The 26796-nt window shown below is 36.6% G+C and overlaps 1 protein-coding gene across 2 annotated transcripts in view; it reads left to right on the top strand.

Annotated features, from left to right (window-relative positions):
* Positions 1-545: 545 nt before the first annotated feature.
* LOC136040185 (calumenin-A-like) overlaps positions 546-26796 on the top strand; it is a 31998-nt gene continuing 5747 nt past the window's right edge. The window contains exons 1-6 of one of the 2 annotated variants that reach the window (XM_065724333.1): positions 546-682; positions 9100-9226; positions 15384-15511; positions 20853-21089; positions 23502-23695; positions 25363-25478. In XM_065724333.1, the coding sequence (XP_065580405.1) occupies positions 9119-9226; positions 15384-15511; positions 20853-21089; positions 23502-23695; positions 25363-25478 (783 nt within the window). In that variant the 5' untranslated portion in view covers positions 546-682; positions 9100-9118. Of the gene's footprint in view, positions 753-9099; positions 9227-15383; positions 15512-20852; positions 21090-23501; positions 23696-25362; positions 25479-26796 lie in introns of both variants that reach the window. The other variant, XM_065724334.1, reaches the window with a different exon arrangement.

A 26796-nucleotide genomic window follows, 5' to 3' on the forward strand; every position in this document is an offset into this window, starting at 1 on the left:
TGCTACTTTCACTGCTAAGCATTTCTCATGTTTCTTTTCGCAAAAATGTTAAGCTGTGCAGTCAAAAAGAGATAGAGAGCTAGAGAAAGGTTTATTCACACAACAATCGTAGCTCAAATGGCTAATTTGATGTCGAAATACAAAAATGTTATTGTGCACTATTATATATCAAACAGTTCGTGGTAATTTTTTTTTACTGTTTTAAAAATTAGAGCTGAGAAAAAGAGTCCAACTTTAGCGTAAAGAGCGGTACGTTGAGGAGGGAAAAGCCCCTTTCATATACGGAGTAATTTCTGTTCGTTTTAAGTTTTAATGTCGCTCCTTACTTTCAGTTAAAAAATTTGTTTTTCTATTTAATTCACGTAAGAGTTCATGTTTATTAAAAAAAAATATTATGGGTACATTTGCTATCAAAATATTCTTAATGAATGTACAGCCCACAGGCACCTGGGAATTTAATTAGAACCTTCCAGATTATTCAGTTTATTTATGTATAGGCTAGTCACGTTTTCGCTATTCAAAAGCAACGCCCTAATTTCTGATTGGCGGAATTTCCCAACATACACATGCTATTGGACCAATTTTTCTCCCTGCTGAGTTGGAACTTGCAAAAGTCATGCAAATATAAATCAGTGAAGTTGGCGGATATTTGCACATAATCTTGGTCTCTTTTTGATCTTAGGTACAGTTTTTCTTTTAGCCTAGTTCTACTTTTTATGCAGGACCTAGCTTACTAAACTGATATTTCCTAGGTAACCCAATTACGCCTAGCCTATTTACACTTCAATTAGCCTATGTTGTCCATTTTCCATGTAAAATGTTCCATGATATATGCGTGTTTACTTTTGTCTGTCAAATATTGGTAAATACTTAGTGATTAACCACCTCTAAAGGAACATTGTTAATAAAAGTAGGCTAGTAGCCTATCATTAGATTCCTTAGTCTATTAGGTAGGTAGCAATACAGAGTAGCATCTAGAGAAAACATCTTAACAAAGAAATATTACTATATTTTTTATTTATGATGGTCATGTTTTTGACAATGCAGCTCTTCTCCTCTGATTATCTCATAGGCTATTGTAATGGGATAGCCTACATTAAAATTAGGCCTAAAACTGAAATAAAACAATGAAGGCTACATGTTTATTATCAGGGCTTCATTTAATTAGAATATATTTCTTTGATTCTCATTCTTAATGAAGAATCACAAAATATGATGAAAATATAGCCTATAACTTTATAATCAAATTTAGGCTGTATATTTGGGTAAAGTTCTAGTTGATTTACTTTTGTCTATCTTGAAAAGGGGTTAGGTTTGGAAAATGAAACTTTCAGGGATAGATGTAAAGGCTAAAGTATGTCCTGGGAAGGTATTTTGAAGTACCCACCTCCACTCCTTCCCCTCTAGAGGGCCCTGAAATTTGCCTACATGACAGGTCTATACCTATTGAAATTTTGACAATTAACATTTTACCTCAATTTTCAGTTACCAGTTGCCTTTTCTCTGCTTTTAGTTCTGAAAATACAATTCCTGTTACTTGAGTAGAAATCTGAGCCATATCAATGTTTTTTTTTTTTCAAAATTTAGGAAATGTATTTGCATATATTTAAAACCTCATAAATTGGGATTGAGCAAAGTTGTGAAGCTGAAAACAATTTTGTTGTACTTCATTCAAGCAGAAGATCTATTTTGCAAGGTTTCACTTTTATAACACACATATTTTTAAAGGTCATCAAAGGTCAGGGCCCTCTAGAGGGAGAAGGAATGGAGGTGGGTACTTCAAAATACCTTCCTGGGAGTCCTGGGACATACTTTAGTCTTTAGACTCACCCCTTTGCATATTAGATAGGGGAAAATAAAGTATAGTGTTTTGTATGCAAAATGTATTAGCCTAGCTACAATTATTCTGCATATTATGAAGTAAGAATTGTTTTCTAACTTCAATTTGTTAAAAAAGGCTACCTTACCTCCACCCCCTAATATGCAAATATATAATTGCCCAAATTACATAATTCCCATTTATTCTTTCACTTGTTTTGTCTTATGTCTTGTCTCTCACTAAACTGAAGGAAACTGATTTGCTCTTAAGTTTATACAGTGTAAACTTGATTGACACACAAGTACCCAATAAAGTTCATACTTTGTGTAGCCTATACAAAAGAGGCTATTTCTATGAATCAGATTTTTTTCATTGTTATCTACATTTTTAAGTCATTTCAAATAATAGGCCTAGACTAATTTTATCAAATATTGCACTTGGTCAAAACTAAATTCTTTGAGTCTAAACAATTGGGCTGGACAGGATTTCTAAGCAGAAGATGAATAAGGTACTGGTATTTCAACCTGTCCAGTGGTAGATGTAGCAGCTGGGAAAGGCTATGGGCCAGGGAGCTGTTGGTTATAAGGTCTTTATTTGGAGCATGAGAATGTTGGTAGCTGGTTGGCAGACATTTGCTGAATATGGCCAGGCCTAGTGGTGCAGACAGAAAATAATTGCAGAGGGGAGCTGACCAGGGGCTCCTGGACCAACCAACAGAAATCTTCAAAAACTCCTTAGGAAGAATAGTATTTTTGGCTTTATATCAAGTTTATTTTAGCTCTTTGATTGCAAAGATTTGAGTAGAGATTTAAGGAATGAATGATGAAACCAAGCAGATTAAATAGTATTTCAAAACAGAATACAGTTTTTTTCTTGGAGGGCTGCAACCCTCCCCCTCCCTCTTCATGGGTGTGTGCCTGGCCAAGCCAGTAGAGTTGTTGGCTTTTGATCCAGTCCACAATGGTATGGGGGCAACATTATAGATTTTTTAGGGTCTTTTTTTGAGAATTGGCCAATGTAGATAATCCCTGCAATGGATCCGAGACATTTATTTTCAAATGTAGAGATTTTGTGCTTCTCATCAGCCTTTATCCACCAAGCACTCTGGGTTTTCTATCCAAGCAGCTGAGTGTACCTTATGATGGTTTGGACACCTACTTTGGATGCCCCTGCACTTACCTGCATAGATAATCCTTGACATTGATCCTACAAAAGCCAGTTGGCAGCCAACCAAATGAACAATGATCTAATAGCCTGTCCTAGTTCCTGGCAGTGAACACATCAAACCAACAAAAGCACAAATGCTCATGCTGGACCAAAGTAGATAGAGGAGGCAGATATCAGTCTCTACACCAAGCAGCTTCCAGCAGATGACCTAAGTCAAGTCAAAGTCATCAGCCTTTATTGACCAAGACTTCCTTGAGTATAAGGCAAAGGGGATTTATGGAGCTCAAGATTCATGCCTCAAGAGAAGTTGACAGAGCCTTGCTTTTCCAAATTGGCAAGAGGTTCTTGAAGCAGGCACTAGCCAGGCCAAGTCTTTGCATGATTGCTTTTGAGGAATCAGGAATTAGGAGACTCCCTAAAACACAAATGAGTCAATATTTTCTACTAACTTCCCTTTTATTATCAACTACACAGTTGTTGTAGCAGGGTCTTTAGACACCTGTATAACCTTGGTGTTTGCTGTAATAATTACAATCTCAAAAGCATTGGTTGCAGACACCTGTTCTTAGTGTCAGCTTAGAGTAGATGCTCTTGGCTGTTGATTTTCATAAGCTTTTCATGTTGATTTTCTTGGCTGTTGATTTGGACTTGATTTTCATAAGATTTTTATGAGCTCATAAGCTTCCCTATAATATGTGCATCATTTATAGTTCTAGCAAATGATGGCACTGTGTTGAGGAATAGGTTAAAAAGGTGGAATGACAAGAGGCGACCTTGTATCAAGAGAAAAAAACAACAACAAAGAAATGACCCAAAAATGAGGGCTGGTCCATATATATATATATATATATATATTGGAATTTCAAGAGTGGGGGTGTGTTCCTAAGGGTCCTATAAAGCAGAAATTTATAAATTATTAGTTTTCTCAATTAATTTGCTAGCTGAAAAATGAAGTAACATTGTAGATTGCCAGCCCTAAGAAGAAAACATGCTAATAAATGCCTTTAGATTCCTTAATTTATTCTCTTTCCAAATATCGTTGTAATTTTTCTGTCCATCCAGCCAATTGTGCTTGATTGTCCCAGATGTAGCCCTAGAATATAAGCAAGACAAGAATGAAATCATTACTTTAGAGTATGCAGCCTTTCTCTTAAGCAGATTATCATTTCACTTGCCATTGTTGTCTACATTTTCAAATCACTTCAAATAATATTTTCATTCACAATTCTGTTTTAATTACTCATGCAAAACTGGATTTCTTCAGTTCAAATATAGAGTCACTGACCTAACATAGAATACATGTAGTGTTGTAAAATTCAAAATGATGTTGAAATCTATTTATAATAACTTGCTGTCACTATAGACTTTCATACAAATTCAAGGTTTATTTAAAACCCAAGCACCTGCAATGAGGTATAACATAAGTACTGAATAACAATGGCTATTAATCAAGCATTAAATTCTGCATCTCCTCTCTTTTGCTAGCTTTAGCCTCATAGATCTGAGGGGACAACAGGCTTAACCATTTGGCCAGAGTGGGTGCTGTATCTGGTGGCTCTTTGCATCCATGTAGAGGGGCTTTGTGGATGTTTGGTAATGGGAGATGTGAATGCATGCTCTGTAGATGGGAGCACCAAAGGTATTTGTGATGAAGGGGGTGTTACAGATAGTTTCCTTCAGCTGTGACTGATGGACTATTGGAGGTGGGCCTTGGTGAGAAATGGCAAGAGTCGTCTGTTGCAGTTATTATGGGGTAAATGAGAGTCATCATTGAGGCTTGTTTGGGGCCTGATGTATCCTCAGTTCCTTTGGTATGTTGAGCGATTTTGAATTTTCACCAGGTATGAGCAAGGGGTATTTTCAAAGGCTTTGGTATCAATGCTTTTTCCCACCCCTTATTGTCACTAAGTTTAACGCACACTGGTTGCAATGTCTTTAGGGTAGTCATTGATTTAGCTGTTCTGTCATGGTATGGTTTTTGAAAGTTTTTTTTTGTTGACTTTAAACAACAAATAAAGGACAGTTTTTGGTTCAAGCTGTGATGAAATTTAACTAAGGTGACAAATCATCAGTAATTCTGCAGGTGAATGCTGTCCATCATCAATTGATGTATTTTGGTATTCAAGAATGGCTAAGTATGAATCTGAGTTGTTTTCTAGTGCTTTTGACATGAGTTTTTTGAAGTTTGGACTGCTTTTTCAGTAAGTCCATGACCTTGAGGGTATTTTGGGCTGCTTGTTTTTTGGGACGTCACAACTGATGTCCCATGGTTTGGTAAAACCGCTGAATTCTGATGACATAAAATTAGGGGCATTATCAGATGTTTCTTTTTTGTATCCCATGGTGACTGAACTGACTTTTCAATTTTGTAATGATGGCTGACGAAGGTTAATGATTTTAGTTTATTGAGCTTAAACAATCAACAATAGTAGTCAACTGCGAAGAGATAGTTGTGATTCTGCCAATCAAAGATGTCAATGGCCATATGCTCCAAAGGCAACTTTGGAATTTCAGAGCATAAAAGCAGATCTTCTTGCTGATTGTCATTATATGTGCTGCAAGTATCACACCTGGATATGAGGAAAGTAATGTCTTTTGTGATACCAGGCCAGAAAATGGTAGTCTTAGCATGCTGCTTGGTTTTGGCCAAAGCAAGATGCAATGCATGCAGTTTGTGCAGCATGTCAGGCTGCATGGATGGGGGAATTATAACTCTAGTCCCTTTCCGAATTATGCCTTGGTTGGTAACTAGTTTGTTTATGTGGTTCCAGAAAGTCAAGCAGTTGGAGTCACATTGTTTTCAAGAAAGGGGCCATCCATCTAGTATAGTATGACTCAATTTTCTGAATTCATTCAAGGCTGCTTGCCTGATTTCTTCCATCTTGTTGTTGGATGTTGGTAAGTTTTTGAAAAGTGTGTGGACAAAAACTTATGCTTGTTGTTCAATGTCCACGTCTGATGTGTACAACCTTGACAGTGTATTGCTACTATGGCAAATGTATCTCAGTCCTCCTCCCTAGTGAGACCAGATAAAGCTCTGGACAAAAGACAAAACTAGCTTGACCACAGAACAGACCAACAGTTATTTTTTCACCGGGTGGCAACCCTGCTCAGTAAGGTACTCAGTATTGATTCAGAGTTCAATGAGTTAACATCTAGCTTGAATTGGATTTTTTTTTACCTTTTTTTTGCCAGTGTGTTCTTGACTTGAGTTAACTTTAACAGGATTAAAAATTGAAATCTAGTTTTTTCATTTTATAATCAGATTATACTGCAAACTGAAATCTGTTGTGGTAATCACCCGCTTGTGGCTATTGACTGTACTGCTACTGGCGATGGACTTAGGCACTGGTTTGGGCTGAATTTTTGTCTATGGATTGTCGCCACCGTATGTGCAGTTTGGAGATAATAGCAGTTAGGAGATACTGTTAATGGACTTGAACACTGGTTTGGACTAGATTTTTGTCCATTAATTATTGCCACTGGATGTGCAGTTAGGAGATACTGGCAATGGACTTAGGCACTGGTTTGGACTGGATTTTGTCTATTGATTGTTGCCACTGTATGTGCAGTTATGACATAATAGACGACTCTAAAATTATTTTTAATCCAATTTTGAACTTCATTTCTCAATCGATGATGAATGGTATCAAGTAAGAGTCAAAAATTGCTAAGTCGAATCGCTTTTTCAGACATAATACGATTCTCAAGGCAAAGGAGGTTTTGCATCAGATGCTAGAAATTGGAACACATTTAACTAGATTCCAAAAAGACGATAAAAAACGTCCTTGATATTTGTAAGTGGTTCTCTACAGCATCAAAAGAAGAACGTAAGATCTGGAATTCGTGAAATGCTCACCAAGTCAAATTCTAACAATTCTATATATAATCATTGCAACATTTGCTGACAAGATGAAAAAGTCCCAACCTGGCCTCTTAGCCTCTTTAAATCACCTGTTGTAATTGATTAAAAGCTGTACCAACAGAAATAAACAAAAAAGATCTAGAGAAAATTATTCCAGAATGCATCAAAGCTTTGCAGTGTGGTAAGTCACGTGTCTACCAGGTTTTGAACAACAGAATGATCTGGATTTGTTTTTGAAAAATTCAGTGGAAGTGGAACATAAGAAGTTGGCTGTCTGACAAGGCAGCCAACAAGCTAGCTACCCACCTATTAAGGATATTGAGACACATCCAATGGTGAAACAATCCATATTACAACCATTTAGCTGGTGAAATGGTGATTAACTATCCCACTACTGGGTGTCATACTATGTAAGCTATGCTGTTTTCAGATGGTAAATCAGGAAATATAAGAAATGCATTGCTGTACGTTTCTCCAAAGCCGTGTTTCCTGCTTCCACAGCTCTTAGACATGAATAGTAAACGAACAACCAAAACTATATGTAATCCCTAAGATGGTGACAGGTGAAACACAAGGGTATAACATAAAAAAATATAGTACTGGATTTCATAGTCCCTACTTGCGGTGCTGATATTCTTTTGGGGACCCTTCCGCCAGGAAGTGCAGTTAGTGAGACTATTGACTATTTTATTTAAAAACTAATAAACATTAGACGCAGCAACTGCCCATGGATTACACAATGCATATGATGGAAGATGGCTGCAATGCCTTAACTCTCAGCCAACTACACAATCAAATAAAAACAAAACATTTTCTGTCTCATCATATATTAAAAGAAAACAAAGAAGAAAAAAATAAATTAGCTTCCTCCCTACCCCACCAAAAAAACCTTAATTCAAATTTAGCAAAAAAATGAATAAAAAAAAATTGACAAGAGGGGTGAGAATTCCTGCTATAGTAGGTTGAATCCCACAATGTTTGAGTTGGTTCTATTAACTTGAAGGATTTCCAAGGTAAGAAATTTGATAGATACCCATAGATGCCATGTTTGAAATTTTCAGACAAACTGGTCCAGACTGAATTGGTGCCTTTGAACCTCAACGAGATATTTAAGAAGTTCCAGTAGACCATTTTTGCAAAATTCCAGCATATTCCCATAGCCAAGCTCATGCAGCCTAGATTCCAAAGTCAGAAATATGGCAGATTTCCATAGATACCATGTTTGAAACTGTCAAATGAACTGGGTCAGACTGAGTTGCTGCCTAAGAACTCCCAACAGGATATTTAAGAAGTTCCACTAGACCACTTTTGCAAAATTCCAGCGCATTTCCATAGCTAACTTCTGGTAACCTAGATTCCAAGGTCAGAAATATGGTACATTCAAAGTGATGTCATGTTTGAAATTGTCAAATGAACTGGTTCAGACTGAGTTGCTGCCTAAGAACCCCCAACAAGATATATAAGAAGATCCATTAGGCCTCTTTTGCAAAACTACAGCGCATTTCCATAGCTAACTTGTGGTAACCTAGATTCCAAGGTCAGAAATATGGTACATTCAAAGTGATGTCATGTTTGAAATTGTCAAATGAACTGGTCCAGACTGAGTTGCTGTCTGAGAACCCCCAGCAAGATATTTAAGAAGTTCCACTAGTCCACTTTTGCAAAATTCCAGCACATTGCCATGGCTAACTTCAGGTAGCCTAGATTCCAAGGTCAGAAATGTGGTACATTCAAAGTGATGTCATGTCTGAAATTGTCAAATGAACTGGTCCAGACTGAGTTGCTGCCTGAGAACCACCAACAAGATATATAAGAAGTTCCGAAGTTCCAGTTAGCCATTTCTGCAAAATTCCAGTATATTCCCATAGCCGAGTTCAGGCAGCCTAGATTCCAATGACAAAAACCTGGCAGATTTCCATAGCAATAATTATGTGGATTGACTAAAAACCATTAAAGTCTTGTGTACATGACAAATTTTGATTTGCATGGCAATGCTGTATCAGTTAAAATTCATCTGAATATGTTATTTGGATTTTTGCTTTGTACGGGGAGAGTCACACCTCCCTTCAGCTGGTCCTGATTATATGACCGTATTGGCAAACAAAATTATATTTCAGGCAAGGAGGGAGGGTTAAGCCTAAACGACCCAGGATGGTAAAACTTCTAGACTATAACTGCTACTCTAAATGACATATTCACATTTACTTCTCTGAAAATGCCTCTTTCCTAATTTATACATTTTTTTCAGCCCTCAAAATTTCAAAAATATGGATAACAAGTTCCTTCTTACTCTAGTCATTCTCACATATTCAGCTACAGCCTTGGCTTTCACAGTTGCCACAGACGTAGATAACAAGGGCAGAGTCTTAAATAAAGTAAGTGGTTTTTATTTTAATTTATTAATACTGATCTTGAATATGCTTGGTCATTTTTCTTAATACTGTTACGGAAAAGGGGTCAAGACAACAAATGGGTGTGTTTTCAGGCCATATCTTTTATGTCCTTTGGGGGAAAGGGTTCTTAGAACAATCATATGAGGGAGGATTAATGTCTCCTATATTTGTGCTGTTATAATTGAATAAAAGTTTGTTTTTCGTATTAAGTCTGACTGGTTTTCTTATATAATTATTTAAATGAAATAGGATGAAAGGTTTAAATGAAACAGTGTAAATGAAATTGTTTGAATGAAATGTTAAATGAAATTGTTTAAATGAAATAGGATGCTTAAATAACTGAATTACAGTTAACTGTGATGTTTTTGTAATTAAATAAAATGGTGAGTCTTTTTCGTATTTCCAGACCAATCCCCCTTTTGAAGGGTGAAAAATTTGGGGGAACAAAGCAGATTAAAAAAAAAAAACAATTCGAAAATAAGGTATGACAATTTTTTTCAAATACGATCATTGGTGCACGTTACAAAATTATTGGAAGAGGAAGAAAGAGTAGAGAAGTTATTAGGGGATGGAGGAGGGGGAGGTGGGAAATGTTAGAGAAGAGAAAGAGAGTTGGGACACTGAGATTTGATCAGAAATCGTATGCATGCTTGGCGAATAATTTCATAAATTTAAACGCTTCTATGTTTTTTTCTTGATTCTTTTCTTGGATAGGGTAATCTTGGTAGATTCTTATATAGGAATCCCCTTAATTTCATCATGCACAGCTGTGAAAGAGCTGTTCAGAAAGACTACTGTCTTAGGTAGTTAAGTGAAGGTACCTGATATTTATTTATTTATTTTTTATTTTGCTTCGAGTTTTGGTTAATAAAGTAAACAGTTGAGTAAGTATAATTTTAAATATTCCTAATCTTTTATATTAAATACTTGAGTCTTTCTTGAATATTCCTAATCTTTGCTAAGTTTTAAACTGAAGTATTAACTGAAATTGCACATAATATGTGGTGGATCAATAGCCAAGGTTGAAAAGGGTCAGGAATCTCTTTCCTGGGTTCTATACCATCTTTACAGGTAGAGATGGAGATTTCTGGCCCTTCTACAGGTATAGAACCTGTTCTATGCCTGTTGAGGCTCTATACCTCTGCAGAGATATAGAAACCTTTTTTATGGCACTTGGTATTAACCAAGTGACATATAGCAGTCGCCAATTCTGTCGGTCTGTCGGTCTGTCTGTCGGTCTGTCTGTCCCGGTTTTGCTACTTTAGGCACTTCCAGGTAAGCTAGGACGATGAAATTTGGCAAGCGTATCAGGGACCGCACCAGATTAAATTAGAAATAGTCGTTTTCCCGATTTGACCATCTGGGGGGGAGTGGGGGCCCGGTTAATTCGCAAAAAATAAAAAAAAATGAAGTATTTTTAACTTATCAGCGGGTATTTGGATCTTAATGAAATTTCATGTTTGGAATGATATTGTGTCTTAGAGCTCTTATTTTAAATCCCGACCGGATCTGATGACATTGGGGGGAGTCGGAGGGGGAAAACCTAAAGTCCCGGTTTTGCTACTTTGGGCACTTCCAGGTAAGCTAGGACGATGAAATTTGGCAAGCGTATCAGGGACCGAACCAGATTAAGTTAGAAATAGTCGTTTTCCCGATTTGACCATCTGGGGGGGGGGAGTAGGGGCCGGTTAATTCGGAAAAATAGAAAAAATGAAGTATTTTTAACTTATGAGCGGGTGATTGGATCTTAATGAAATTTGATGTTTGGAATGATATTGTGTCTCAGAGCTCTTATTTTAAATCCCGACTGGGTCTGATGACATTGGGGGGAGTTGGAGGGGGGAAACCTAAAATCTTGGAAAACACTTAGAGTAGAGGGATCGGGATGAAACTTGATGGGAAAAATAAGCGCAAGTCCTAGATACATGATTGACATAATCGGAACTTATTTGTTCTCTTTGGGGTAGTTGGGGGGGGGGGAGTAAGTCTTAAAAATTAGAAAAATGAGGTATTTTCAACTTGCGAACGGGTGATCGGATCTCAATGAAATTTGATGTTTAGAAGGATATCGTGTCTTAGAGCTCTTATTTTAAATCCCGACCAGATCTTGTGATTGGGGCGGGGAGTTGGGAGGGGGAACCTAAAACTTGGAAAACACTTAGAGTGGAGGGATCGGGATGAAACATGGTGGGAAAAATAAACACAAGTCCTAGATAGATGATTGACATAAACGGAACGGATCCGCTCTCTTTTGGGTAGTTGGGGGGGGGGGTTAATTCTGAAAAATTAGAAAAAATGAGGTATTTTTAACTTACGAACGGGTGATTGGATCTCCATGAAATTTGATTTTTAGAAGGTTATCGTGGCTCAAAGCTCTTATTTTAAATCCTGACCGGATCTGGTGACATTGGGGGAAGTTTGGGGTGGGGAGACCTAAAATGATGGGAAACGCTTAGATTGGAGGGATTGGGATGAAACTTGGTTGGAAAAATAAGCAAAAGTCTTGCATACGTTATTTACATAATTGGAACGGATCCGCTCAATTGCGGGGGGGGGGGGGGTAATTCTGAAAAATAAGAAAAATAACGTATTTTTAACTTACGAAGGAGTGATCGGATCTTCATGAAACTTCATATTTAGAAGGACCTCGTAACTCTGATATCTTATTTTAAATCTCAACCGGATCAAACGTAATTGGGGGGGGGGCAGTTGGGGGGACCGGAAATCTTAGAAAATACTTAAAGCGGTGAGATCAGGATGAAACTGGATGGGAAGAATAGAAACCTGTCTAAGATACGTGACTGACATAACTGGACCGGATCTGCTCTCTTTGGTGGAATTGGGAGGGGGGAGGTAATTTTGAAAATTGAGGTATTTGTAACTTACGAAAGGGTGACCAGATCTTAATGAAATTTGATATTTAGAAGGATCTTGTGCTATAAAGTTTAACTTTAGGTTCTGACCTTCTCACAAGTGCCAAATGAGCTCTTGGCTCTTGGCTCTTCCGACCTCGTACCATATGAGCTCTCGGCTCTTCCGACCTCGTCCAAATGAGCTCTTGGCTCTTCCGACCTCGTACCATATGAGCTCTCGGCTCTTCCGACCTCGTCACAAGTGCCATATGAGCTCTTAGCTCTTGTTCCATTCGTGAGTTTAATGAATAAGGGTAGTGAAAGTATCCTTGCTTAAAATCCGGCATTTCTGTGGGATTTTTTTTTGCTTTGAAGGGGAAGTAAATTTGTGAAAATAAAAGGTTTGTGTGAAACAAGTTGGAAATCATAGACAGTCTCCAGTACTTTGGGTATGGGCTATTGTACTTGATTCAGTGTCAGGTTTACGATAATTTTTTTGTAAAATGCTCATTAAATTGCTACAGGAGGCTTATCTCTGAATTCATTAATTTCTGATTTAAAAAGTTTCATTTATTTATTTGGGTCTGTTAATTTTTCAGTTTGTATTTATTATTGAAGTTGTACCACAGTGGCCATACCCCACTTTATGGTTATTTTGTATAAATGGATTGTTAGACTGCTGGCTGTAAATTCTCTTATTTAGTTGTTAGCCCTATTAATAGGTTCCCTATTATTTGTTGCTGATACTGATTTGCTGATACTGTTGCTGATGCTGATACTGATACCATGACATAACTGCCTGCCAAGAGCTCAAAAATAATGTTTCAGTTTTGCGTTGTGAAAAAAGTGTTGTTACACATTTGAAAACTATATATAATTTGTTTTTGAATTTATCCATTGCTATTTTATTTTACAGAAATAATACCCATTTTCTTAATTAATTCTGGTTATGTTTCTTTCAGGGTCTAATTTTGTGCTGCCTTTGATTTCGATAACCTTCTATTTCTATTTTCCCTCTTTCTCTATCCTTTTTCCTTTCCTTTATTTTCCCTCTTTCCTTTATTTTCCATGTATCCTCTTTTTATTTTTCTATCCTCTTTTTATTTAACCCTCTTTCTCTATCTTATGTGTACACGTGCTCTTTAATTTTAATGGTTGTGCGATTAATTTTAATTATGCATTAATGTTTAGATTTTAAGCTTAATAAAATTTAAATTCTAATTGTAATATTTTACATGTAAATTAATATTTGCGCTTTTTAAATCTTGATTCTTTTTATTGAATTCAAACCACAAAGAGCTGTATCGAAATATCAAAGTTATTATATTTGTACCCAAATTGGATTCCCTCGTTTAGAAAGTGGGAATTTAAAAGATTTTATGGATTAAAATTGAGCGTCGATCGCGATACCTTTTATGTGCCGATGTGCTTATACTTAAATACAGGCTAAGAGGAGGAGAAGGAAGTTTCGAGACGAAAAACTTGCGTTTTCAGCTAAAACTCGATGTATTTAGTCGTGGTAAAAAGGTAAAGTACTGTTTACAAAACAAAAAAATAAATCTAGAAACGACAAACGGGTCTATGACCAACATGAAGAAAAACAAGAGAAACAATCAAACAAATATTTCGCCCGTATAAAACAAGACGTCTTCAGCGTAAAAGGGAGGAAAATTATAATATTATATTAATCTTAATAGGATTAATATAATCATTTACAATATGTATTGGTATGTTGATATATGGTGTGGTGTAAATATATATATATATATTTATTTTTTATATATTTATATATATTATTTTTTTGAAATGTTTAGTGCAAAATGTATCAAATTACACCTACTAAAATTTTACATATTATTTAGAGTCTTCCATGGCCAAGAACAAGTTTAGAGTTGTGCGTTTATCTCATCTCAGTGTATTGCTTCAATTTGACAATCAACATCGTCCATCTACTACTAGTACTAACAACTCATCGCAGCACCAAGCCGCCTGAGGTCATCACAGCTGTGCACGCTTATCCATCCCAATCTATTCAAAACCTCCCTTTTAACACCATCCCAGGAAGTTGCCATTTCCTTTAATTTTTTCATTATGATGTCCTCCCACCCAAGACGAGGACGACCTGCTTTGTTGTTAGGAGATGTTGACACCTCCTCCATTCCCTCAAAGCCCTTAGGGCAAGGGTTGTAAGTTATGCCGTATGAGCATATAAAGTTTTTATAGAAAGTATGGTCGTATAAACCTCGGAGGGGACTCAATGGATTGACAATAAGAAGTTCTTATGCCCTTTTTAAAAGTTAAAGTGATAAGAGGGCAGCTATCCCCTCACGTGATCATTTCGCCAAGTATATGCAATCAAAATTTGTAGATAATTTTTCAAAATTTGAAGATAATTTTAAAAAATTTGAAGATAATTTTATAAAATTTGCTCAGCGTAGTTGAATGGTTCAGTAATTGTGTCTTTGAAGATTATTTCAATTACTTGAAGAAGGAGGTTGCAAGGACAAACTCCCAGGAACTTCCCATTGCATCTAAATTTTTCTTTATGACATCCTCCGACCACAACTTCGGACTACCTGTTTTCCGTTTAGCCCTAGACGGTTGGCCAAAAAGGACAATCTTCGGCAATCTATCATCCTTCGTCCGCATAACGTGCTCTAGCCGTCTCAACCTTTCTTTCATTATAGTCCTAGAAAGCGGGATTGAGCCACATTTTTTGTACACTCTACTGTTTGAAATACGGTCAGTCAGCTGGGTACCTAGAGCAATTCTTAGGGAATTTCTCTGTAAAACATGTAGCAAATCTTCATCCACTTTTGTGCCCATGCTTCAGAGCCATATTTGACAACTGTCCTCCTCACTGTTGCTTCTAATATTCTATTCTTGGTTTTCATACTTTTCATCCTATTCTTCCAAACTTTTTCCTAACTGTGAATCTTCCCGAAAGCTCAGGTGCGGTGAGGTTCAGGTGAGTATTCTCCTGTACAAAGGTTCTCAATATTAAATGACGAACTTCGGTATTATTATATTCTGTATCTATATAGGGAATTTAGATTAAAATGTTTTGGTTCAAAAATTTCGTCTAAACAGATGGGGCTAAAAGCAGGGTACTGTTTTGAGTTTTAAGTCACTTTTTTATAGAATTTAAGTCACGACGTCCATTTTGATTGCAGAGAGCATAATGAAAATTGTTACCACGTGGCCTTAATATTATATACTATAATAAGATCTTGTCTTGAATAAGTGGCTAAAGCAGGCACTGTTTTGAATTTGAGTTTTTTTTGTAGAATTTAAGTCATGAGGCCCATTTTGATCAAGGAGAGCATAATGAAGATTATGACCATGAGGCCTTCCTCGGCGATGAAGCGAAAGAGTTTGACCATCTTTCACCTGAGGAAAGCAAAAATAGACTTGGGTAAGACTTAATCTTTTTTAAAATTTATTTTAAGGAATTTCCCTAAAAGTGTCTCCTTGAATAAACGTCCTAGAATTTCGGGAATGTGAGAAAAATCAAAAGAAGGGGAAATTTCAAGGGGAGTGTGAAAAATGGAACTCTGAATAAGGTGGTTGTGAGGGTGAATGTGCGCAGATGTATTAGCTTCAGGTCGTTTGAGGGGGAGGGCCTGTCTTGAAGGGGTTTACAAAAATAACGTACAATAAAACCGCATAAAACATTTGTTTACGTGAAAATGTTACGTTTATACGAGTCCAACAAAAATTTCGGGGATAGGGCAAAATCCCTACCCCCTCACTAGCTACGACCTTATTGTCATAGCAGCCCTGTTGGAGCTTTCCTGTGATTTGATTTCAACATATTAAGTTAACTTGAAGCAATTTTCACACGTGTTCTAGGTAATACGATCTACAGTTATGCTACCTGTTTTTCTTATTCATAGATGGCGTTGGCAGATCATTATGAAACATCGATCTACTTTAAAAGCTATCTTTGATTCTTTAAAAAAGATATCTTTGATTCATAATCAGGATCGTATAAAAGTAATGCAAAAAGGGAAATTTCTTTCTGCTATTCCAAGATTAGTCTGAAGACCACATCAGTATGAAGACCGGATCAGTCAATATCTCTCCCAGAAACGAGTTCGCCTGTCCGCTAAATATTTGGCCGTCTGCATCTATTCATATCAGAGTATTCGTGTCAGAAGTAACAGGGAATTCGGTTAAAAATTGGTTGTGGGTAAATGCTTTCTGTCATCGGCGGGATAACTAAGCAGTAGATTAGCTCTTAAGACAAAGTTATGATTCAAAACACAACACAAAACACTTGTAAAACATACAAGGAATCACACGGTTCGAAAGGAAAACTGCTACATTTTCAGTAGGTTCCAGTGGCTTTTGTATATTGTATAAATTATTTTATGTTATATTATTAAAATATGTACTATCTTTATCAACGAGCAATAATTGTATATATATATATATATATATATATATATATATATATATATATATATATATATATATATATATATATATATATATATATATATATATATATATATACGAAGAGAGAAACAACCAATGCAACAGCACAAACACATTGAGAAAAAAAAAGAGACAGAAGGAGAAAAGGAAGACTGTTTTCCTAAATTAGTGATTAATATAGACCAGCACTTGAACGAGGCCATAACCCTACTCATCCATACAATCACATAGGTCAAACAGCATAGCCATACGCAATCAAACATAAAGAATAAGTATAAGCCGTCATTTACCAAACAATAAAAACAGCAAAGACAAATAATTCAGAGGCAACAACTCAACACAAGGGCTCATCAGGAGAATACACTTGCCTATAGGGTTTCGGCACTTTAAATTCTCTACCCAGTCAAGTGTTGTGCCTACCACAGAATATCCATGGCATCCCCGTGTCAGGTATCACCCCCAAAATACATGCCTATGAAAAAAAAAACAGCAAATGTAGAACAACCAAGAAACACCAAATCAAGCTTATCCTGTTAATATATTCCTCTTTTTAGCAGCAATAGGTAAACTAAATGTGATAAAATATACCAGATCACAAATATGAACTCTTTGCAAAAAACCTGAATGAACTAAACAATTATAGAATTCAACGTTACCATGTGGCTATTTTAAAAAAAGCCGAAAATTTCTTTAAGTATTTCAAGATAATTCTTTTGGTATTTATTTAAAAGTTCATTATAATGTAAACTAAATTTTTTAAATTACCAAGTTAATTTATTTGCAGAAAAACCTCATAATATCAATTTTTGGCTTAAGATTTTACATCTATTTTTAAAATCAATATAATTACTACAAATCCTTGCATAACGAAGTAACTGTGAGAAAAACGCCGAATATGTGATATTTGAGTGTATATTATTTTCAGGGAATGGGAAACTAATCACTTCAAAATCAAAAATCATCCGTTTTATTATACATTTTAAAACTTAATTTATTATTATCAGAAATATTAATATTTAAATCTAAGAAATGATCTTCAAGACCAGCGCCATGACTAGGTTCAAGAGTAAGCTCTGATGGATATATATTTTTAGAAATATCAATGAAATCCTTACAATTTAAGACCAAAATATCATCTAAATATCTTTTATTATTTGACAAAACATGTTTTAAATTATTTGGATTATTCTTATCCATCATATTCTAGTTGACTTAAAAACAAGTCAGCTATAAATGGGCTGGCATTCCCCCCCATGGGAATTCCCACGATTTGCTTGTATAAATCACCACCAAATCTTATATAAGTATTGTATAAAACAAATTCTAGTAACTCAAAAATCCTATCCAAGCTGTAACATCTCAAGTCAACTGTAGTATTAAAGCAGTTTGTCCATATAGCTTTTTTATTATAAGTGTCTATTTTTAATAACCTTTTACTAGATAAGAGGAAAGATTTCTTGATAACCGTTTTTAAATTATCTAACACTACATTAAGTGATAAATTAGTATATATATATATATATATATATATATATATATATATATATATATATATATATATATATATATGTGTTTGTGTGTGTGTGTATTTTTCTCGAAAACGGTTCCATATTTTTTCACGAAAATTGGTATCTTGGAATATTCCCGCATATCTAGATAGGTCAGGAGTCAACAGATGTTGAAAACAAGAAACAGCGATGACTGGCCACAGAAGTGATCTAAATAGGTCAGGAATTAAAGAAAGAATTCGCATTTTTCACAGGGTGGCTGTATCGAACCTTTGATGACATCCAGAAAAGGGTCACCTGAAAATTCAACCCCAAAAAGGGGGGGGGGGCTTTTCTCGACGGTTTTACATACCGTCCTCAGTACTACGAAGTTACATCCGCAAGTGTGCTTGCCAAAGGAAACCTTAGTGTATAAAATTTTAGATTGTATGAACCCCCTAGAAGAGGGCCAAAAAATTGTTTTTCTGGTTGGCTGAAATTAATATCTCTAACTTTGCAAAAAAAGAGCAAATTGGCTCAACTAAAGATGGGTGATAATAAGTCATTGTTGGCAGAAAGTGTTAGTCCTTGTGTTAGAGCATATGTAAAAGCTTGAAATTAGGGAAAATAGTGTAAAAATTGATGAAAATTTTGAATTTTGAGAATGGGCTAGGTCATTTTACTGTCTGCCTCCTACCTAAATGAGAGTAGGTATTTCTGATTCCATCCAAAGTGTATAGACACTCAAAATTTCAAAACTTTTCAGGATCTTGAAAATTGTCTTGTACACTTATAAAAGCTGCAGTGGAAATTTCATGCTGAAGCCCAATAAGTTCAGTATGGAAATTTATAAATTGTTCATACATTTTTTATTTCCGTGTTGAATTTTTTTCGTTTTTTTTTTTTTTTTTTTTTTTTTTTTTTTTTTTTTTTTTTTTTTTTTTTTTTTTTGAACAAGAGTCCACTTGACAAGTACTTGAGAGAAGAGCAACATGGTTTTAGACCAGGACGTTCATGTACCGATTTGATCTTCACACTAAGGGTGTTAATTGATGATAGCCGAGAATGGCAAAACAAATTGTACATGGCATTTATAGACTTTGAAAAGGCCTTTGACTCGCTGCATAGGGAGACTCTATGGAAACTACTAACCTTTTATGGGATCCCTGAGAAGTTAATAGCCCTCATAATGGCTCTATACGAAGAATCTGAATGCTGTGTTAAAACAACAGAAGGAAGGACACGATACTTTCGTGTCCTTTCTGGTGTTAAACAAGGCTGTGTCTTGTCACCTTTCCTGTTTGCGCTAGCCACTGACCATCTGCTCCGTAACACTGGCACCAGAAGCATACAATTAAACGTAGAACACCAAATTAATGATCTAGACTTTGCCAACGATATCACGCTTATTGAGTCCTGTAAACAAAGATTACAAGAATTTCTAGAAGATGTACGTGACAGAGGCCGACTTATGGGACTAAGAATCAACGCTGATAAAACAAAAGTATGGCAGTAACCGATTCACCTTTACACCTGAGATGCGATAACCAGGACATTGAGCAGGTTCTAGAATTTAAATATCTTGGGAGCACAGTGTTAAATACGGGACCAACTGAAAAAGATACATCATGCCGCATTGGGCAGGCCTCCGGCACATTCAACAGACTGAAACCGATATGGAGGTCGCAGAATTTCTCCCTCCGACTCAAGCTTCGTCTATTCAATAGCAACGTCATCCCCGTCCTGTTATATGCTTCCGAAACCTGGTATCTGAATAACACGCAAGAAAGGCGAATTCTAGCTTTCGAGAATACACGTCTCCGGAGAATACTAAACATCCATTGGTCACAAAAAATCTCTCATGAGAAGGTGAGACGGATGACCGGACAACCCATAGTGAACAGATGTCATTAGGACACGTCGGTTGAAATACTTGGGGCATGTACTTCGTATGGATGATTCCCGGATCCCGAAAGCGACGTTCCAGAGGCAACCAGAAGGAAGAAGAAGAAGAAGCAGGCTGCGCAATACACTGCGGCGCACCTATCAGACGGACGTTCGAAACATAAATGCTTCCCTTCAACCGGCGTGGGAAGATGTCCTTGCTGCGGCGCACATGAGGGATGACTGGCGGCTTCTCGTTGATGCCCTGGGCGCCTCTGGAGGCACAGGAGGATCTAAGGTCTAAGGTAAAGGATTTCCCAAATATGCTTTTTAAACGCTATTGCAATTTTTTTTTTTTCAACTTCGATTATATTTTATTCAAGTTTGTACTGCGCAATTTGTTGATAAATTCAGAGATATCCGATATAATCAGGATCTTTGGATATCCGATTTCATCGGAGATCTTCAAGAGAGTTTTCTTGAAATTATCTGTTCCATTGGTAGGGGAGGTGATAAAGATATTTTTTATGATGGCTAATGCTTTAAAAGTGCAAGTAAGTCATGTGTATTTTGTTGTTGAATTCATCTTTGGGAAGCGATCTTCAAGAGGGGTTCCTGACGCCTCACGTACAAAAACGGCCCTGACGGTATATATTCATTTGGAAGATTAGCTTGAACTTTGGCTCTATGCTAGAAGCTATTGGTAAAATCATTATACTTTATGAGGAGGGTAGAAGTTGCCCTTTTTCAGACACATATTTGGGCTGTAAATCCTTCATGACAGCTTTATTCAACCAGTACAAAATATTTTCCAAGCTCATAAAAAGTTAGTACTCTTGAGGGGAAAGAGGGGGCTTCTTGAAAACGCCCGTCATATCCATAATTAGGGCTGTAGATAAATTCAGTTAGCCTCTTTCATATTCCTTCACTATCTTACTTTTCCAGGAAAATCGTTGACAAAATAGACAGAGATAATGACGGTTTCGTAACAGAGGCAGAACTTAAATCCTGGATACAGTATACACAGAAGAAATATATTTTAGAAGATGTAGAGCGACAGTGGAGTCAACATAACGCAAAAGATAAAATTATGTGGGCTGACTATAGAAAAACTGTCTATGGTTTTTTAGACGATATGGACCCTAATGAACTGGAAAAGGATGACGAAGGCTACTCCTACAGGTTTGTTTCATTTTCATCAACTGCTTGCATGTACTTTTGATCATAGTAGACATTCCAAAGTGTTGTTATTCCAGATATTGTTTCCAGCATTATATTTCCAGACGTTCCAAATAATACCATAATATACCAAATAATACCAGGTAATCCTAAATAGTATACCAAATGATACAAAATACTATACCAAGTAATATCAAATAATATGCCAAATAATATACCAAATAATACCAAGTAATACAAATAATATAAACAAAAATTTGACATTATCCATTTATCGAATATATTGCGTTTTCGACCAATTTTATTCCAATGGTGTATTTTTTGTTTCAATTTGACGCCGTTCCTAGGGGTTTTTGGCTATTTTTTTTTTATTTTTTTAATCCGCTTAGATTCTTTTTTTTTCAAAACAAAGCGTTACCACTAGGAATCGTTTAGATAGCAGCTGTCATTCCTGAATCTGCTAGAAATAGTAGTTTTTTTCTCATTTACCAGTTTGTTTTTTTTATGCGTTTTTATTTCTGGTTACTATGAGCCGAGGTTCGTCCAATACTAGGTTACAGCCACCGCTTCAATGGCGATGAGAACTATTATTGAATTTATTCTATTACCTTTTTTTCATTTATCTATTCTGTCATATATTATTCACTTATATGTATAATTGTTGAACGTACCCTAATGGTGAATACTAGTGAATAGATTCTCTGAAATTTTAATTGAACATCATAAATAAACAAATTTTGTTGGCCATGAAGGGATAGGTAATGTACCTAAGATTTCTTTTCATTATGACCTTGAGATTTAAGGCATTTACTTTGGTAATAGTGCAGTTTATCCCGTCTTCTAAACTCTATAGTAAAATTCTTACTTCACTCCACCACCTCCGCCTTCATACTTTCCCTCCTCCCACTCCACTCCGGTACTCAGGGATTTACTAAGAGGCCAAACATTAGTCCTTTGTCCTTCATCGATAAAACAAAGCCTTGTCATTTAACCTTTCTTTCCTTGGGGATCACGGTAGAGGTAATATACATTAGCGAAAAGACCCATACTCTCCATTGAAGATTTTTGACACATATCTCAAACTTCATATGTCTCACGGCCCTGCCTTCGCGCACGCCCAATGACAAAGGTTTCCGATGGAAAACGAAATAGTACAATGGCTCTGACGATTTGGGAAACTTCCCAAATTGTGCGCTGTGAAATGTGTGTCATGTTTGGAGAAACATTTTGCTACTGTATATTACCTCTACTGTGTTTGGGGTTGAACCACATATGGTTTTTTACATCTTGTAGCAAATAATATGGGTAAATTATAAGAGTGAGAACTGGTGCTGGTGTCGGAAAAAAACAACCACCATTGCCATCTAGCGTTTGGTGGCATTTGGCATTTTTTCAAGCTTTGTAATCGTTTCTATAAGGAACTGATCTCAGACTCTTACTACTAAACTAATTTTACCAACTACACATATTAAAATTAACTATTTTTACTATTGAGTTGAAGAAAAAATTCAAGTGCCACCAAACGCTAGATGATGTTGATGTTTTTTTGTCGACACTAGCGCCAGTTCCCCCCTTGTAAATTACTCATGCTCTTTGGCTTATTGTTTAATATACAATCAATCAAACGAGAAGCTAAGAGTGTTTTTAGTCGATTTTAGTCGATAAATCATTCGGATAGTGTGAAGTTGGAAAACATATTAGGCATACAGACCCGCTATACTTTACCTTAAATTACAATTGCTTCAAAAGTGTGGTTCAATCCCGATTTCTAGGGCTATAATGAAAGGCAAGTTGAGATGGCTAGGGTACGTTCTGCAGATAATGGACAATATATTTCAAAGATTCTCCTTTCTAACCAACCATTGGACTAAACGGAAAGGAAGTCGTCCACGGTTGGGATGTGAGAACGTCGTAAAGAAAGATTGAAAGGAAGAGGGAACTTTCTGGGAGGGTATAAAGAGGGATGCTTTGAATAGATTGGGATGGAGGAGAAGTGTCCGTAGCTGTGCTGACCTCAGGTGGCCTGGTTTTACGGTGAGTTATTATTAGTAGTAGCAATTGTGTGTACAGGGGATAAAAACAGATTTCACTGGGTTCTTACCTCCAAAATGTAGTGTGGACAATCTACAATGTCAAAACGTCTTATCAGCATCCAGGAGAAAGTGGGTGACAAATAAAACGGTTTTGGTGGAAGTTATTATGATATTATGTGCTCTTATATATTTTTCCCTTTCCTAAAAGGGGAAAAATGACTTTTTTGCAATTTTCTCGAAAACTTGATAAATGCAGGTGCCAGTTTTAGCAGGGGGTAGCCGAAAACACGCCATATATCTTTTTGACTTTTTCCTTTGTTGCTTGTTTTAGAGTTGGTGGATTTGACAACTAAATCTATGGATTATTAATCAATTTTTTTAGGGATATGCAAAGACGGGATAGACGAAGATGGTCCGTTGCTGATGGAGATGGTGACGATGCTCTGACAAAAGAAGAGTTTGTCAGCTTTTTGCATCCAGAAGACGTTCCTCACATGCACGACATTGTCATTCTAGAAACAATGGAAGATATTGACAAAGACAAAGATGGGAAAATATCCCAGGAAGAATATATCGGTAATTGGAAAAAGGGTTTTCTTATTGTTGTTTGGTCGCATCCCTAAGTGACGAGACTCCTTCTGATTGTGCCACCCTGCACCCTATTAAAGCTAACAACTCACCGCAGCTCCAAGCCACCTGAGGTCGACACAGTTACGCACCCTCGCCCTTCTTCCCAATCTATTCAAAGCCTCTCTTTTTACACCATCCCAGGAAGTTCCCATTTCCTTTAAATCTTTCTTTATGATATTCTCCAACAACAACTTCGGACTACCTGTTTTCCGTTTAGCCATTGACGGTTTGCTGAAAAGGACAATCTTCGGCAATCTGTCATCCTTCATCCGGAAAACTTGCCTAAGCCATCTCATCCGTTTTCTCCTTATAGCCTTAGAAAGCGGGATAGAAGTGCATTTTTCGTACAGTCTACCGTTTGAAATAAGTCAGCCGGCTGGGTACCTCCGTAGGCAATTTCTGTGGAAAACAGCTAGCAAATCCTCTTTCGTTTTTCGGAATGCCCACGCTTCAGAACCGTACTTGACAACTGTCAACGCTGTAGCTTTCAATATTCTAAACTTAGTTTGCTTATCTTCCTATTCTTCCTCCTAATATCTTCACTTCTCCCAACGTCTTTACTGATAATACTACCAAGGTAAGTGAAGCTGTCCCCTTACCAGGTAAAGTAAAGTGAAGCTGTTACTTACCAGGTAAGTGAAGCCTTAGTGACTAGTCTTCGTAGCATTAATTTTCAAACCTGTTCTAGCACCCTGAATTTGCAAAACCTCTAAAAGTTCATTCATTTTCATTTTGTTCACACTTTTTTCTAGGATGTTTAAATCATCAGCTTAATCTATGTCCAGAAAAGTTTTTCTTTCCCATTTTATTATGTGGTTTCCCATTGCCTTTCCTGTGCTCCTTAAGACATTCCATCGAGATGATCCGCATAAAGGGGGATAGAACACAACCCTACTTAACTAATAACATCATTTCCTACCTTAACCGCAGCAGTATTATTCTCGTTTATAGTATTAATCACTTTGATGTATGTCTGGTATAACTGTTCTTTGAGGACGACTTAATCCCCCACAGTCCCCGGGGGAAGGGTTGCAAGTATGAACTTTTCCCATTGTTTACATATAGTATTGGCTATTGGTAAGTATACAGACGTTTTCAGGGGGATTTTTTCTGGTGGGGGGAGGGGTCGGGTGATTGGTTTACGGGGAAGGATCTATCCTCCTCGAAAGTTTGTTTTTCTACTGGCACCCCCTCCCCGGGATTGATGCGTTTGGCCCTTTATAGTTATCTTGGGTTTGGGAACCCTGTCTGTGGTTTGAGTAAGGTAAGTGCCGCAAATTAATTGCTCTAAGTCCTTATAAGTGCTGCCACTACCTCTGCTGAAAGTATAGTCAATGTTATTGGTAGTTCTTTGTCTAAGGCTGAGTTCTAATAGATTTAAAATTTGATTTCGTCAGCCAGGATCCTCCTGGCCTGAACATTGACCGACCAATAGATGTGTTTCTGTGGGTGAACGCTTTGTTCGCCCGTGCCTTGGATCAAAATAGAAAATCTGTTTCTCCAGCAAGCAAAACTATAGGGTAGATGCTACAAACTACCCGCTTCGAACTTTTTGAGCAGAACGAGGATTATTCCTAAATATGAGGACGAGATTATATGTCCTTTTTTTTCAGGTGATATGTACCGAGGAACCTCTGAAGAAGACGAGCCTGATTGGGTTAAAAGTGAAAGAGAACAGTTCAATGTATATAGAGACCAAAACAAAGATGGTTATTTGGACCAGAATGAGGTGCGATTTCCCCTTTATTGTAAATTCTTATAATATAGATATAATCTAAAACTTCATGGAAAATTTTATTGAAAAAGAGGGGAAGGGGGGGGGGTTGATACTTGAAAGGTCTTAGAAAAAGTATGTAGTTACAAACAATGTTAAAATGAGGATAAATATATTTATTTAGCCAGTGAAGTCTGTTCTAACTGTCTAAATAAATGGACTTGTCCCCATTTGAAAGTTCATTTATGCGTCATAGAAAGGCAGTGTGGTCTGGGAAAAGCATACCTATTTTAGGGTATTGTGCCGAGAAAAGTATGTTTCATAAGTGGCCGTTTAAGTTATACTTTGTGTTTGTATGGATCATTTTAGAAACGATAATTATTTTTTTTTTCGCTCTCAGAAATGACATGAATATTTTCATTCATAAAAACAAAACAATATCAGATTTTAATCCAATTCTATGTTGTGCCTCCATATGGAATTCCTTACCAGCTAAAATTCGGCTATGTCATTTTATGGACAATTAAAAAAAGAGCCAATCTCTTGCACCTAGAGAGTTAGTTACCCCTCCCTTCTCTCTTCTTCATTTATCTTTCATTTTTAATTTGTTTAATTCATTTATTTTGATTGGCATGGTATTTTTGTTGTTGTCGTCTAATTATTTCTTTCTTTTTTTTCTTGTCCTTGTATTTGAGTTTAGTGCTATTACTTAATGTTTTATTTAGTCTCCCGCTCTCATAGGCCAAAGAGCCTTTGTGGGAGGTCCAAAGCTTTGGTTTCTTTAAATTGATTGATTGATTCACAAAAGGTGAAAAATAATTTTACGTTATTGCATTCTCTGCATCCGCCTTACACATACTGTATCCGTATATCCTCAAGACTGTTTGTATCCAGAGAATTGGGAAACGTTGTATGTCCCAATATTTTTTTTTTCACTTTAATCAATACTATTCAAGCATACAGCATCAACGTGAGATATGTCCTACCAGAACAAATGAGAAAGCTGGTCAACATTTGTACACTAATCTTCTACTACCAACAACTAATTGCAGTACTAAGCCGCCTGAGGCTGACACAACGGTGCACGCTCTTCCTCCATCCAATTCTATTCAAAGCTCCGCTCTTTAACATCCTTACAAGAAATTCCTATTTCCCTTTAAAACCGTTCTTACAATGTCTCCCCACTCCATTCCCTTCCATTCTCTTTTTCGTTTGGTCCTAGATGGATGCCCAGAAAAGATGGTCGTTGACAGTGTGTCATCCTTCATTCGCGAAATGTGTACCAGCCATTTCAGCGTTTTTCTCATTATAGCCCTAAAAGCGTAATAGAACC

The sequence above is a fragment of the Artemia franciscana genome, chromosome 20, assembly GCF_032884065.1.
Source record: "Artemia franciscana chromosome 20, ASM3288406v1, whole genome shotgun sequence".
Classification (NCBI taxonomy): domain Eukaryota; kingdom Metazoa; phylum Arthropoda; class Branchiopoda; order Anostraca; family Artemiidae; genus Artemia; species Artemia franciscana.